The following is a 17,650-nucleotide window of genomic DNA, read 5'->3' as shown; positions in this document are numbered from 1 at the left end:
TATGATTGGCTCATTATTCTGTTGATTTGATAATTCCTGCATATCACATTTGCTTCATTGCATTGACTGTGATAAAGCAGACCTCTCATGCTTGCAAGTGATCCACAAATCACATTCAATCACATACAAACCAAACCCTGACTTGAAATGATGATCTGTAAGTGAGCTGGGTTTTCACTCGCATTCAACAGTGTTTAAGGTTAAATCAGTTTATCCCTTAAAACTCATCTCTGATTACCATAATGATATTTTTTTCATGCCTTAAAATATCTTGATGGTAACTCTACACCCTTGCCTCATTTAGTATGCGTGGTTCTATGAATATGCAAATGAGCCCCGCCTCCACTCACTCACTCAGCTCAGAGATCCACTGGTTGACGATCACACGTTGATCTGATTGGTTACAAGGTAGTTTGTGACGTCAGAAACACCAGCGATTTCAAAGTGTGTTTTTGAGACTGTCTTTGGTTCACTGCAGTTTTAAGGAGAAAATACTCAGCAATGGTGTCGACTTATGAATTTACACATGGTTTGTCTTAAAGCATATTAAAAACACCACATAGACACATAAACAACATTAAAACTGAACTCACGTCAGAGGCCCACACAGAAGAAAATGAATAGTTGTATAAAGTCGTTACTTTATTTTTTTATTTTTTTATTTTTTTTTTACACAAAGTATTCTCGTCGCTTGATAAACTTAAGGTAGAGCCACTGTAGTCACTTGGACTATTTTAACAATGTCTTTACTAACTTTTCTGACAGATATCGATTACATAGAAGCATATGGAGGAGTGAGCCAGCTCTCAGATTTCATCAAAAATATCTTAATTTGTGTTCAGAAGATGAACGAAAGTCTTACGGGGTTGAAACAACATGAGGGTGAGTAATTACTGACAGAATTTACATTTTTGGGTGAACTAACCCTTTAAACATTAGTTACTGCTATTGTATCCATAATTCATAATCATACTTTGTTATAACAGTTCATGTCAATGCAAATACAAATGCACAATGGAAAACAGCATCTAATAATGTCATGATCCATAATGAGAAAGCAAAGGCTGTTTACTTTGTGTGTGTGTGCGTGTTTGTGTGAGAGAGAGAAAGAGAGAGAGAGAGAGAGAGAGAGAGAGAGAGAGAGAGAGAGAGAGAGAGAGAGAGAGAGAGAGAGAGAGAGAGAGAGAGATACAGCCAAACAAATGTCACATGAACATGAACAACAAGATGAAAGAGAATGAAGGAACCTGGAAGGCACATAAACTGCAGCACTGGGAGGTTTTGCTGGTCAGCAGCTCTGTCACAAACATCTCTATAATGAAGGAAACACCCAACTGACTAATTACGTAATTGGAGCTAGCCTTTAAAACACAAATGATGTAATCAGACATAAAACAGCAAGATTTGCAGACTAAGAGCCTCTCCATTCACGAGACCGAAGCTTTACGTCAAGGCTGTAACTCTCATTTACTCTTATCAGCGAGACAAACAAATCAGATCACAGATATTTATGATCAGCATTACTTCACAGAGCTGTAGTGTAACTCATGTAATTGACTGCAGAGAAGGTCACGGCCACAATGCGAGCGGACTCATTTGGCTAATTAACAACAGTGCCCCGGTGACCTCTGTCTTGGGCAAATAACCCACGAGGATTTTACAACCTTGCACTCTGCTTTATTAAGAGAAAATTACAAAAGTCTGATTTCACTGTTTCTGAGAGTTGAATAGAACAAAACATACAGCAACTGTCGATTCCTCTGTTAATAAGGCATTCAATCGATTAAAAAATAACTAATCAATCACACAGGTTTCTGTCATTTATCGCACCTACCATTAAAACTTGTAATTACATTCTCCAATTGAATGTGTTAATCTCCAAATTAATGTGAAAAGCTCATACAGATAGTATTTTAAATATTTGTTTAATGCCATCTTTTTACTCATTACTGTGAATGAAGGCAAGTGTCTGATACTGATGCCTCTATTAAATTGATTTTTCAGCAGAAGTGAAATACAGCAAGTTATAGATTTTATTTATCATTTATTAACAAGAACATAACTATTATAATTGGAGAAAGTAGTTCACTTAACTCACTTAACTTAAGCAAACTTAAAAAATAAATGAAAAAATCACATAAATGTATTATCATAATAAATGTTACATTTAGCTATGCCTTTTATATAGTGTGTTTGGTGATGTTTCTTTCTCTGTAGACTGTAAAAAAAAATAAAAAAAATAAAAATAAAATAAAAAGGTGGACGATGTGTCTCCACTTCTTTCCAATGTAGAAAAATGAAGCCAAAATATCCCAGTAATGGTGTCATGACAAATCAGGTTCTTCCGTGAAATCGGATCTCCATCAACTATCAGTTAATGATAAATTCTAACTACATAAAAACAATAATACTATTAATAATAATAATAATACAATAAAAAAGAAATAATAATAATAATAATAATAATAATAATAGCATATTAAGTTAATAATTGAACATTACATTGTTCTTTTTACACTTAATTGAACACTTAATTACATTAAAGATGATTGTGAACACATATAGGTTAAGTGCAACTGCATGTATAAACTAAGCTATCAGGCTAATCTGTATCGTATGCTATGTTAGTACATAAGCTAACTAATACAGTCATTAATGGTAATTATACCATAGTTAAAACAACTTTTATCATAACATGTTTTTGTAGGAATTGTAATCAGGCGCAAAAGAGAGTACTATTAAAAGTAATTTGAGCCAATGGGATCGCTTGGGGGTCCTAACGGAGACCCGATTTTAGGGAGGACCCAGTTTGTCCCCACACTGTTCCCGAGCCTGAGTCTGCGCAGTTGTGATCCGGAGGTGGAGCCGTGGTATCATTCCCAAACACATCAATCATGACGTTACACCCCGTTTCCATCAAATAACTAACTAAAACCAAACTGGTAAAAATGAATACTTCAACATACGTCAGCATGATAAAATGACAAAAAACATCTTCAAGAATAAAGTGTAATTGGACTTAGTAGTATGGCTCGCGTCCCATTCGATTACATGGAGAGGGCGAAGTTTATGACCTATACTGCAGCCAGACACCAGGGGGCGATCAAAAGGCTTTGGCTTCACTTTTCAGGACGTGTGCGACACACTTGGTCAGTTCTCTGTCAGCTCATCCCCAGTCTGGTGAGTGGATCACAGATAGCATGATTTAAATACTGTAACGCTAGCTAAAGGATGTTGTTGGGGGGGGGGGGCTTTCATAGAGGACTGGTCACGTTGATTCATGGACCTCTGACAACTGGTGGCCTGACCGACCACAGACTGACCCATCAGGCTCTGCTTATGGTGTGTGTCTGAGACCACCAGTCCTGACTTGATGAGGTGCAAATGACCCAACCACACACATGCAACTCTCAACACTAGACCCTGAGGATTTCCTCTCGTTCCCACAACATAAACACATACACACTTTCTCACATTACACACTCAAACACACCTTCTCACATATCAGCATATGACAGGAGAAGAGTTTCTTCATGAACACGGCTGCCACACTGTATGCGTGTGGGGGTTTGGTCGGGCCACCCTGTCCTGACTCCTGACACCCTAAAAAACAGCCTCCCGAAAGAGCATGTATAACACAAGCACACAGACAGCTGTTAATAGAGCTACGAAACCTCTGCGAGCACAGAGGGTTTCACATGTCAAACTGTGTGACCGTATAGTGTAATGCAACTCTAGAAATAAGCAGATTAATCCTTTGTTTAGCTCCACTTCCCTTGGCTACCACTCTTACTCAGCAGATCAACAGCGCAGTCAAAAACTGATCAAAGAAGAAGGATTATTATTCTTACATGGGTTGGATGTTATTGAAGCAATTATGTCATTTAACATTGAACAGAATTGTTCCAGATTTTTTTTAAACTTATTTATTCATATTTATTTAGTTTTATTTGTTGTCTTTATTTGAGGGGACAGTAAAGGAGAGTGATTGGGATTGGGAAAGGACCACAAGTTGCGACTTAAACTCGTGTCGTTGAAATGTTGTTGTGCTATACGACGGCCACAAGGATATGGCAATATTACTTCATTAACTAACATACTTTATTAACATTAACTTTAACATCAATGTAGGTGTTCTCAATGATGCTATGTATGTTAATTTGAGAACGAGGTTGCTAATGTACAGTAGGATTGGTCAGTAGTGTTGTTAATAACGTGGGGTTTAGAGAAGTGTCAAAAAACTAAAAATGGGCATATTATAGAATATGAAAAAAACAAACAAAAACCTTTAAATGTCCGATGCAGTTCTTGGCTAGCACAACACCAATTACAGAGGGGAGGAGTGGATGTCAATCATCTATTAATTGAATCATGCACAGGAAAAGGCATACGTGTTTGGAGAAATGGTCCAGCTGTAGACACTGGTCAATGATATGTCTAAATATTAGAGTCAATACAGGTGAATGAAGGGTAGGATTTCACAAAGCACCATTTTTTTCTTTACGTTGAACTCAACGACCATGGTTTAAAAAAAAAAAAAACTTTAAATTTGCAGTGATAAAACAAATCAATAAAACCGTAATTGCTTGGCATAGCATGGGAAACAAATTCTGAGAAGGAGGCTGATGTCCAGGCGGATTAGGCTTTTCTGGGTTCAGTGGGCCAGTCGACGGTAAAGGTTTCTGCGTGATAATTAAATCTTCTCACTCTGATTTTCTGCCAATTTTATTTCCCTTGTGTCCACAATACTGATTCACTGCTTATAAGCCAAGCATAACTAATCACTGGAGTATGGAAAATAGTTGCTTTGAATGAGAGAAAGATATGCAAACATATTTTACTTCAAATATTACAGCTACATAATGCTTACAATGATGAATTTCACTAAGTGAGATGATGTAAAAAATATGCAGTGTTTTAACCTTTAGCTGGGTCTAGTAACACACTATTGCTTCAAAAAGCAAGCTGTGTTTACTGTATGTTAGCATGTAGATTTTAGACACAATAAACATTCAATAACTAATGACTGGTTTACAAACTATGACCAGTAAATGTTCCCTAAAGGGAAATAAGTAAATAAATCAGATTTTCTTAATTTAACATGTAATATCATACACTGTAAGCAATGTTTGGACAAGGAGTGTTTGAAAACGCCTTTAGTGTTTTAGACACTATGGGCCAGATTTACTAAACAGGCCAAATTATTATAAGACTGCAATCCTGATCTTGAAAATTCTTACACGATGCAAGCTGCAACTATACCAATGTTATCAATGATTTCCAGACACTTTTCAGCTGGTCTTGCTGGGATAAACCATCTAAACACCAACCTGATCAGGCTGAGAAACTTAACCAGCTAAGACCAGCTTAGGCTGTTTAAAAAAAAAAAAAAAAATACTAGACCTATTAATAGAAAATCTAAACTGTTTTAATTGGTGTTGCGTACTGTAGTAAAAAAAGAAAAGAAAAGTGGGCCAAGTTTAATCCAGTGATCAGTCATCACAGCTGAGAAGGGCTGCGAATATGTATATATTGTCAATAGTGCGAAATCAAAAAGAAAATAATTCTTGATAATGTCAAGTTACTTTACTGAATTGATCAATAAATTATAAGGATTTATGCCGATATTGTCCAAAACCCCACTTTGAAACCTAGGGCATTTCCGAACTTTTGAAAGGCACTGAAGTATATGTAAGGGATAATGTAGAGCGAGGCGGTTGTTATAGCGAATACAGCCACGAAGCGGAGCTTGAATCAGCCTGAAGGGGTTGTATTCGCTATAACAACCGCCTCGCTCTACATTATCCCACTTATTACATGGCTACCCACCAAATAAATCAATAATTTGACACAAAATATTGATTTAAAAAGGAGTTTACTGATTTAAAAATTATTGTATTGCTTCCGCTAAAGAAAATAGTCCGTTCCGTCTCTACGGTTAGAATCCTGCGTCCATAGCAACGCTCTGTTTTTCATGGCAACGGGTGTGTTATACTTAGTACCGTCTGTTATCAAGAAACACACCGCATTCTACATTAGAATTCAACCAAGCCATGTAATATTACAGTATAACGTATGGAGCACAGAATAAAGTGACTGTTCAAGATGGCGTAAGTAAACCGCATCATCATTTAAATACCACGTGGTGTCAAGCATACAAGCAGCCTAGCTTTTTCCTCAAAGACAAATCCCTCTCAGAAGTCATGTCGAAAAGCTGTATGATACAGAGAAGTGTCTCGTTTAGCAGGTGGCGTATTTCAAAGCTGACCCATTAAAGAGCAGTTGCAGTCAGGACAATTAAATCATTTAGGCCAGTGCGAGCCCCCACTCAGCAGGCTCTAGTCCCCGGGTCAACTGCTTGTAGACCCTCATTTACACAGCATTCGTATTCATGACAGCAGAGCGCTAAATATTTAACAACAGTCTTGCAGGAGTTACTATTGTTGAGCTCACAGGTCAAATCATTTGATTTATAAAGAGATCACCTCACTCTCCATTTCCCCCCCCCCCCATATCGTGGACAACAAGCCATTTAATGGGTTTGCCCGAGACCGTAACTGTGCTGTAAGTTATAATTTGGATTTTAACTCCGCAACATTTGAAATGCTATGAAATATTGTTCTGATGATACTTTCTTCTCTGAGGGAGTAATTCAGAAATATTTATAAGCCTTACAGACAGTATTACAGCAATACGCTTTTTAAATTCCATACATTAATATATGTCTCTTTGTGTGTGTGTGTGTGTACACAATAATTCAGTATTAATGCAATAATAATACATTAACACTAAGTAACAAACAATTATATTATACTTTGACTTAAAAAATGGATAATTAAGCAATATTTTCATATTTATACACCATTAACCAGATATGCCCTATCAAGCCTTTAATTAAATTTATACCGGAGGATTAAGAAATTCAGCATATTATATATGCATATGTGAATGATAAAATGCACCTCTGTTGGTCGTTGATCATCCTCTGTCCTATTGAACGTCTGATTTTCTTTCTCTCTCTCTCTCACACACACACACACACACACACACACGCTTGTTCAGCACTACAACAGACACCTCTTGTGAATGACAACAGAGCTTGTTATAGTGAGATTAGAAATGAATGGATACAGGAGGCAGTCTCTCTGTGTGTGTGTGTGTGTGTGTGTGTGTGTGTGTAGGGGTATTAAATTTCATCTAAATGTTTAATGGTAGTATCATTCTCCAATACAGTCACACACACACACACAGAGGTACACACCAGCAAAGATGACCCGCACGACACAGCATAATTAAGGAAAGTCTTTCCCTTTGCCATGGTGAAAGAGCAAGCTGCTCTAATGATACGGGTTAAACGCTGTTAACGGCTCATTAAAATATATGATCTGCATGGATACGGACAGAATGCAGGTCTGTGGCAGAGAAAACAGTTATAGACTGAAGTGCCCAGCAGTGATGGACTGTAAGAGATTCGACACTGAAAAAAAAAAAAAAAAAAAAGGAATATAAGAAAGCTTAAGTCAATTGCACAATGCCATAGAATAACTATTTTGGGTTCCCCAAAGAACTTTTCTGTCAACATTTAAACCCTAACCCTTAAAAGAAAAAATGTTTTTCTTAGTGTGAAGAACATTTTAATCATCTAAAAAATAACCTTTTTCCACTATGAAGAACCTTTTGTGTAATGAAAATCAGCGATGCCAATAATGAATCTATATTTTTAAGAGTTTCCGTAGAGATGCACCGATGTATCGGCCAATAATCGCTATTATTTTCGCTTGTTTAAAAACAGCCAATGATCAGGGCCAATTATATCCTGTCAATCAAAAGGGTGCGGAGGAAAACCGTGTCAGACTGCAACTCATACTGTGTGTGAAGAAAATCTCCCTTGTGTTGAATTAAGGGCAAGTTAATGCGACAGTAACGCTTTAACAGTTAAAAAATAGCGATGTTATTCATAGCGACCCTATGAATCACCCGTAGTTCAATGTGATGTGACAGATCGCTGTAGTTCAAGCGGCAGCTCGGAGGCTTTTCTTCCACTTTTATACAAATCATACCTAGAAAAACATGCATGAATATCAGAAGGTATGTTGAAAGATACAGTACAACTTACCGAAATCCGTATCATGTCTCATGTAATCACTCAATCAGTGTTTCAACCGTGGAAAGGCCTCAACAAAACAGCTTGTGAACAATATCACTTAACGTTTATCTCAGGAAAGTTCACAGTTCGTAGTTAGCTATAAAAACATTAGAGAAGAGATTATTTACTGTTAATTATATATGTACAGTACCAGTCAAAAGTTTGGAAACATTACTATTTTTAATGTTTTTGAAAGAAGTCTCTTATGCTCATCAAGCCTGAAAAAAAAACAAAACAAAAAAAAACAGTAATATTATGAAATATTATTACATATCATCATATTAGAATGATTTCTGAAGGATCATAAGACACCAAAGACTGGAGTACTTGCTGATGAAAATTCAGCTTTGCATCACAAAAATAAATTACATTTTAAAGTATATTAAAAAAGAGAACCATTATTTTAAATTGTAATATTTCATAATATTACTTTTTTTTTTTTTTTTTAAAGGTAATCAAAAATAGTAGCGTTTCCAAACTTTTGACTGGTACTGTACGTTTGAATAAATTTGCCATGAAGAAGTATTTATGAAAACTACCTTAAGCGCAACTGAGTTGTAAGCCTATACAAACGTTTCAAACATATCTGGAAATAAAGAGCAGTTTAATATAACAGCTCTGTTGTTAATTTTAACCTCTAATGTTATAATATTATACCAAATGAGAGGGTTCCCTGTATATTTTGCAGCATTATTTCAGAGAGATTTTTCTCCCTTAAGAAAAATCCAACTATCGGTATTGGCCAATATCATTCAGAATAATCGGATATCGGTATCGGCGGATAAATTACACATTTTACAAAAGAAAACCTAAAGAAGGTTATTTCTAGATAAAGTAAGAGAGAAACACACCCGTTCACCGGTCATTTTCCTCAGCTGTCGGCAAAGGCAAGTTTCAAATCAGTGCTTCTCCCGGGAGACTAGCGCTAAATTAGTCTCCTAGCTTAGCGCCATCTAATGTTTTAGAAGAGGAAGTTGCGCAACTGCATTTGTGAGAAAATCTCATAAAAAGCCAAGTGTCTCACAATCATAATAGACAGATATGCATTTGTGTGCACTAGATTTGGTCTTTGTTCAAATGTTACATGCAATTTGTAGGATGGTTTGCATTTATTTGTGAAATATCATCTAGGCTCATTTATTTATATTTGTAAAACACAAAACATATTTGTTACTCCACTGCATTTTTGCTCAAATTGACCTTTGTACTTGCACAATGCTTTCTGTTTGTTTGCGAGTCGAGTTTTCCTTTGCAAAAGCAGATCGAGTTTGTTTGCAAAATGCTGGATTTGTTTAATTATGGCACAATATTAACTCCATACAAATCCCCTCTAAAAAGATTATCATGAGCATGAGTGTGTTTTGATATAATGTTTTCCTCTTCATATTCAGTTCAGCTGGATTGTAGCTGTGGAGCTGAAGTTTGCGAGCCCCAGAGGGAAGTGTGAGCAGATCCTGTTCATCCTGAAGAATGGAGATTAAAGCCAGACCAAAACCTGCCCTGCTCTCACTTCCAGATCATGCGGACAGAGATTGAGTGTCGGCAGCAAGAGACACGTTCAAAAGACCGTAATTGTGACTATTTTTGTACATTACAAACGCGGGGTTGGAGGTGGTGTTAAGAGCCTTCCAGCGCTAGGCAGGAGGAATGCGTTACTTCATAAAACAGGAAGAGTTTAAGAGAGAAATGAAAGTGTTTTGGGAGGGGGGAGAAGTCAATTGATTCCAAAGGGTGAGATTACAGCATGAACTCTGCTTAAGAAAATCAGTGTGTGACTGCGAGCCACACACTGTAGCCTGGAGCCACGCATGTGCAATTTACCAGCGCTGGAATCTGGATCCAGTAATGGAAAGAGGGATCAATGCAGAATTAACTGGAAGTGAGAGAGTCGGGAGATGAGCTGAATGATGAAATGCTATACTGATATGCTCTTTTTTTAAACCATTATTTTCTATTTCTAATGTATTTTTGATATTGCTAAGATCAACAAGTGAATGATGTTGATATCATGCAAAACTGTCCTCATTATTTTACTTCATTGCTTCATGAGCAGCATACATCAAATGTTAACAGACTGTCATGGGAATATGATAATATATGATAATATGATATCATAAGCATAAGGCATTTTCACACTAAAAGTGATGTGGAAGTTACAGAGAGAATTGATTCCAAAATTATTCACACAAGAAGAGTATGATGCAAATGCTGAGTGGGGGAAAAAATATCAAACACAATCCAATTATTAACATTAGATTTAAATGTTTGAGAATTATTTCAGTTGGCGTTATTTTATTATGTGGGAAGAAAGAGAGCATGGAGTGACGCACGAAAAAGGAAACTAGCTATAGGAAATATGTGGCCTGGTAAAACAGTTTAACACTAATTAAGTACGGTCACATTTACCGTTGTCCGTCAAATTACTGTAGCTCAGTCATTGCTATAGGAATCCTTGTGATTGGGAATCTTGCTTGAAGGCGGAAGATTTCCCCATGCAGATTTTGCAACAGGTTCACGTTGGTCACATGTATTCACTGTGTTGACCAAAACTGATTCATACTGTACATCACTATACAACTGATAAAAGACAATGGACCTTTTAGCCAACTCAAACCCATTGCGATATCTGTGTGGGGGAATCTTCCAACCTCATGAGAAATTCATAATTGCATAGATTCCTATTGAAATGAGTGGATTTGACCCGTAAACAATGGTAAATATGACCGCACCTTTACATTAGTTTGAGGTTAACATTTTTAAAGTTCGGCTCACCTTCCTCCTTTATCGTCTTTTCTTCTTTAATATTTTCCTTTGCCTTCAATACTTCATCAGTTTTAGCTGAAACAAAAAAAGAGAACATCGCAACATTAGTTATAAGTTATAAACAGCCCATTTAATATCTAATTAAGAAGCCCTTTATACTATGATGTCTCTCTCTGCAAATGTACACTTCTCCCCGCCTGCACATCTTTTAGTCTTAAGCACACACTTATTAAATAATTTTTCAGCATGCTAATTAAAAGCCTGAGAGAAATCCTTACGCTGTGGAAACAGTTTGTGTACATAGTCTTATGGCAATTCATTTAGTCTGTTGACTCGCTTCTCTCCTGCCCTCCAAATAATGAAGACGTTAGCTGAGATGAAGACATATAGTGAGCAGTGAAGGGGGACTATCAATACAGCCTGTAAATTAATTACACCTCTGTTCCCGCACGTAATTTATTCTAAAGCGTTCATGTCTCCCAGGAGCAATTTGCCTTTATTGCTGTTTCACTCGCTGATGAGACGAGTCATGCAAAATTGAGTCCCTCATAGCATTACCTTCTATGAGTTTCAACTTTGAAGTAAAAGGAGAGGGGAGGGTAATCATAGTCATTACGAGAAGCAAATTGCACAGTTTGCCATGTTTAGACCAAATCAGCTGGAAAATATGATTCTTTGACCACTGTTTGACAACACAACCTTTTTAACAAATGAGCTCAGTATAACTGTTAATATTAGAATTGTTTTTCTTCCACACTCTAGTGCTCCACGAATCAGGTGTATTTTACCCTTCTCCAAGCTCAATTGACCGTTCGCGAAGACCCTTTAGTCACTGTTGCTTTGTCCGACAAGCCGTGCTTGAAGTTCGCTCTCACGCCACACATCATGTTCTCACGCAGTGAAAAATACATCGCGGAGCAAAGAGGACACTGACAACGGGCCGACAGACAGGACAGAACTGGGTACTTTTGATATGAAACAAAGTCTCAACTTTAAAATTTGGTCTTTTTTAAAAGAAATTTAAACAATACAGGGTGGGCCATTTATATGGATACACCGTAATAACATGGGAATGGTTGGTGATATTAAAGTCCTGTTTGTGGCACATTAGTATATGTCATGGTCACCACCCATCTTGAGGAGTTTGCCCCCTCACATACACTAATGTGCCACAAACAGGACTTTAATATCACCAACCATTCCCATGTTATTACGGTGTATCCATATAAATGGCCCACCCTGTACTGTTTTGTGGCTCTTTAATGTGTTGTGACGGATCGCTGTAGAGCCTCAGTTAAAGCTGCTCGCGAACCGATCTTCTCTTCCCTCTAGTTAATTTATAGCATCAAATAAACATGAATGAACATCAGAAGGAATGCTATTTCAACCGCAGAAAGACGTCAGGACTCACCATTTTTCAAGTTCAAATCCACCGACTTCAATCTACTAACACTCCTGGAGGCTTTGTCGGACAAAATGGCACATGGCGGATTATGATTGGTCAGTCAATCAATCTCCCTGCGAAGGGTGAAATCACCTTTTCTTTCGGTAAATATTTAATTTTAATTTTAAAATGATTTATATATGGGACTGCACAACTTAATTATTTTGCCATATATGGGACTTTTAACAGCGCTATGTGATTTTATCTCACATGAAAATAAGCTGCTTAAAGCTGCAGACAACATAACTGCAGTGCAGGCTTAAAAGAAACAGAACGCGATCATCCGTTGGTGTAGATGCTAACACAGTTATCCTTATTGTAATCGTTCTTGGTGTGAACGGGTCATAAGATCCACCAGATTTGTGCAATTCTTGATGTATTATGAGCTGAAGATGATAGCACAGCACTATCCGCAGTAGAAAGCTAAAGACTTTCACTTCATCTACACTTAATTCCAGTTTGGCTGGCAGGATGGATAATGGAGCCTCCACTGAAATTCAATTGTGATTATATGTGTAATTGCAGCTTCGGGCCCCAGAGTCATGTAGGCATGCAGGACTATGTTTCATTGAAATGATCACACAGAAACAAATCCATCCGCCTCCTTCATCCAGTGGGCTGATTAGCAGCGATGGCTCGTTAGAATCCAATGCAATAACGCAAACATCAGAGAGAGATGGCCGGGGCCCATTATCAGTGATTGATGGAGGGGTAGTGTGTTGTACGAACACGGGGGCTCAGGGGGGCCCACTATTTAGATTGAATAAAGCGCTTTGGTTTATCAGGTTTATCCACTACAGTAGAGCCACACGCAGAACCTACTCGACTTCACCCACTTTCTGTCCCTCTTTACGCAGCAGCAATTCATTGATATAACACTGCCAACTGAAGGAGGTTACTGGCTCCTGGAATAACATTAAGCAGACATGTGAGATAGGATATTGAATTCAAGCGTGTGTCTGCGAAATCCGTGCGGGAGTGTCTAACAGATGCCATGTAAAACCAGGACAGATGAGGTGTTGAAGGGTGTCACACGAGGCCCGGGGTTTGTTTGGGCAAAGTTTGAATTCGAAAGAAGAACTGAGATGCATAAAAATGCTTTTTGAATGGATCATGGAGTAAACGAAGAGTGTGGGTGGATGATGCACATACAAACACACACCAATTTCAATGCTGTGATGGGGAGAAGGTAAAAAGGAACGGGTGAAATAATGAATTATTTATACATCAACTATCGGAAAATGTACACAGTAGAACAAACTTAAAGGGGTCTTATTATGCTTTTTAACATTTAAAGCTTTCTTTAGTGTGTAGTGTTCAGTTTCAATTGATCCTATTATCCATGTTTGGAAGAACAAACACTACTTTTAAATTGTACAAGTCACAATGAAATCAAAATGGAAAATTCTGTTTGTTTGTGGAATATTGCAGTTATTCGTTATTATAAATGATTTATCCATGCACATCTTTTTTTTATTTTTTTTATTCATGTCTCGTAATCTTGAATCAGAATAATTTACCCTCCCCATCTCTTCTCTTCTCTGATGACGATGGCGGGACAATAACCTGTCACTCACATGAGATCCACCAATAGTAAACCACAACCATCCAATCATCCGATCAATTCAAAATCAAAAAAGAATGACACAAACATGTGTCTTGATATTAACAGAAAAATATATGAACACAGGTAACATAGTTCACTTAGACAATGTCACAACAAACATAGTGTTTTTATATTCAGAACTGAATGGAAACATGGAGAACATGTGAAACACGTTTTACTTTAAAACTGACTTCTTTAAAGTTACAGTCCGTAACGTTTGGCGCTCCAGTCGCTAATAAACAGAACTGCATGTGTCTTGCGGAAAAACATTGTAGCCTGAGCTTCTTCTCTGTTTATGATGACGAGTCACGCAGGTACTGGGCTACCGGTCTAAAAGAGTCCCAATATAGATTTGTCAAAAAGTACCGACTTCGGTAACCAAACGTACCAAATTGTAGCCAATCACAGACATATTCGATGAGTGCATGAACACAATGGCCAATCAGAGGTGTTTACGATTCTGCTTAACAGCACTCAAAGTGTCACAATTTTAAAGTTTCGGTAGTTTTGACAACTCTATCTCAATATTAACACTTATTATAGGTGTACCGTACTGATTCCGGATTAGACAAAAACACTGTTTGGAAGATCGATTCATGATTTACTTGCTCATTATATAATATTTGTACAAAAAATGTTAAGGACTGCAGCTTTAATATATATTTTTGTATATCTTATATACACACACACACAGTGGGGAGAACAAGTATTTGATACACTGCCGATTTAGCAGGTTTCCCCACTTACAAAGCATATAGAAGTCTGTCATTTTTATCATATGTACTCTTCAACTGTGAGTGACGTAATCTAAAACAAAAATCCAGAAAATCACATTGTATGATTTTTAAATAATTAATTTGCATTTTATTGCATGACATAAGTATTTGATACATCAGAAAAGCAGAACTTAATATTTGGTACAGAAACCTTTGTTTGCAATTACAGAGATCATACGTTTCCTGTAGTTCTTGACCAGGTTTGCACACACTGCAGCAGGGATTTTGGCCCACTCCTCCATACAGACCTTCTCCGGATCCTTCAGGTTTCGGGGCTGTCGCTGGGCAATACGGACTTTCAGCTCCCTCCAAGGATTTTCTATTGGGTTCAGGTCTGGAGACTGGCTAGGCCACTCCAGGACCTTGAGATGCTTCTTACGGAGCCTCTCCTTAGTTGCCCTGGCTGTGTGTTTCGGGTCGTTGTCATGCTGGAAGACACAGCCACGACCCATCTTCAATGCTCTTACTGAGGGAAGGAGGTTGTTGGCTCGCGATACATGGCCACATCCATCCTCCCCTCAATACGGTGCAGTTGTCCTGTCCCCTTTGCAGAAAAGCATCCCCAAAGAATGATGTTTCCACCTCCATACTTCACGGTTGGGATGTTGTTCTTGGGGTTGTACTCATCCTTCTTCTTCCTCCAAACACGGCGAGTGGAGTTTAGACCAAAAAGCTCTATTTCTGCCGCATCAGACCAACATGACCTTCTCCTATTCCTCTTCTGGATCATCCAGATGGTCATTGGCAAACTTCAGACGGGCCTGGACATGCGCTGGCTTGAGCAGGGGGACCTTGCGTGCGCTGCAGGATTTTAATCCATGACGGCGTAGTGTGTTACTAATGGTTTTCTTTGAGACTGTGGTCCCAGCTCTCTTCAGGTCATTGACCAGGTCCTGCCGTGTAGTTCTGGGCTGATCCCTCACCTTCCTCATGATCATTAATGCCCCACGAGGTGAGATCTTGCATGCAGCCCCAGACCGAGGGAGATTGACCGTCATCTTGAACTTCTTCCATTTTCTAATAATTGCACCAACAGTTGTTGCCTTCTCATCAAGCTGCTTGCCTATTGTCTTGTAGCCCATCCCAGCCTTGAGCAGGTCTACAATTTTATCCCTGATGTCCTTACACAGCTCTCTGGTCTTGGCCAATGTGGAGAGGTAAGAGTCTGTTTGATTGAGTGTGTGGACAGGTGTCTTTTATACAGGTAACGAGTTCAAACAGGTGCCGTTAATACAGGTAATGAGTGGAGAACAGGAGGGCTTCTTAAAGAAAAACTAACAGGGCCGGAATTCTCACTGGTTGGTAGGTGCTCAAAAACTTATGTCATGCAATAAAATGAAAATTAATTATTTAAAAATCATACAATGTGATTTTCTGGATTTTTGTTATAGATTCCGTCTCTCACAGTTGAAGTGTACCTATGATAAAAATTACAGACCTCTACATGCTTTGTAAGTAGGAAAACCTGCAAAATCGGCAGTGTATCAAATACTTGTCCTCCCCACTGTATATATATATATATATATATATATATATATATATATATATATATATATATATATATATATATATATATATATATATATATATGACTACATATTACTTTCAGTTTAACTTTAGGAGTTAGTGTTGGGAGGACAGCCACATCCTAATAGAAAGTACTCTACGGATTTAATTTAGTGTATATTTACCTTAATATTGATATTTACTGTGAAACTGCAATTAGAACTAATTGTGTAGAATGGCCTACATACACATCCTGAACACATACAGCACAGGGAAGATATATTGCACAATCATACGCAATGCTGCATGAGAGGGATTTCACATCTATAACAGACAAGAATACTCTAAGGACACGCACGGCTCACATTGTCTACCTCCTTAAAACAAACCCTAAAAACGAAATACTCCAAACCCGTGCAGAATCCTCATCTCCAGCCTCAGGCCTCTCAGTAAAACCACACAACAGCCATAATAATCCTCTGTGATTAATTACTCTGGCCTTAATCTCTTACAGCGCTGGTGTGGAGGAAAGAAGAGCACAAAGGAGCAAGAAAAGCACCCGTAGCTGCAGCACAGAACAGATTCAGCCGACATACCTGCGTCCCTCTCCAGAGAAATCTGCCCTGTTGAGTTTAATGAACAGTGAGGATGATGTTACTGTATTGCTGGTATAGCATGTTTAATAGGGGTGTAACGGTTCAAAATTCTCAAGGTTCAGTTTGTATCACGGTTTTAGGGTCACTGTTTTAGTCTGTGCTATATTAAGGGGGGAAAAGGACTACTGTCAAATACAAATAAAGACAATAAGAACAAATAATCTAACTATAAGCAGTAGCACGAATAAATACAATAGAGCAAAGACACAAATAAAATAAACAGTGCTTTTCTGGTATCCAACTGTCTAGTTTTCAGGTACAGAAATTGAATAAAGTAATCAAATGTAAAATAATACTGCATAATCATGACTGTATAAACTATATAAAGATTAAAAAGCTATTCAAGAGCAGCTTTATTTCCTCTTCTTTTTTGGCTTGATTAACATTAAAAACACAGACCGCAGGAAAATTAGGCTGCTGTCACTTTAAGAAATAATGCACAATCCAGTACACTGATGCTGTACACATGCGTCGTCTTTCTCAACTGTTTACGTTCACTTAAGGCATAACCGAATATGTTTGATAGGTTACTCGCCAAGATGTGCATGTTGACATACTTTATGTCAAAGCATAATACAGATGGCTGTCAGATTTGAGATGGACCGCGGTACAAGTGCTGTGGAGAATGGTACGGTTCGATATTTTACCGTGAACTGTTACATTCCTAAGCTTTATAAAAACTACAATTTAAACTACGTAACAAACACTGTTCATAATTTTGTGAAAAGGCATAAGAAAGTGCAGCACTGTATG

The 17,650-nt window shown here is 37.8% G+C and overlaps 1 protein-coding gene across 2 annotated transcripts in view; it reads right to left on the bottom strand.

Moving 5' to 3' along the window:
- The window catches only part of rsrc1 (arginine/serine-rich coiled-coil 1), a 153,283-nt gene that overhangs the window by 13,523 nt on the left and 122,110 nt on the right, over positions 1–17,650 (bottom strand). For both annotated transcript variants that reach the window (XM_081371025.1, XM_081371026.1), the window contains exon 7: positions 10,919–10,984. In XM_081371025.1, the coding sequence (XP_081227151.1) occupies positions 10,919–10,984 (66 nt within the window). The remainder of the gene's footprint in view (positions 1–10,918; positions 10,985–17,650) is intronic.

This window comes from Scardinius erythrophthalmus, assembly GCF_964197995.2.
Source record: "Scardinius erythrophthalmus genome assembly, chromosome: 7".
NCBI classification, from domain to species: domain Eukaryota; kingdom Metazoa; phylum Chordata; class Actinopteri; order Cypriniformes; family Leuciscidae; genus Scardinius; species Scardinius erythrophthalmus.
The sequence above is the reverse complement of the archived record's forward strand: the minus strand, read 5'-3'. Positions and strand labels throughout refer to the sequence as shown.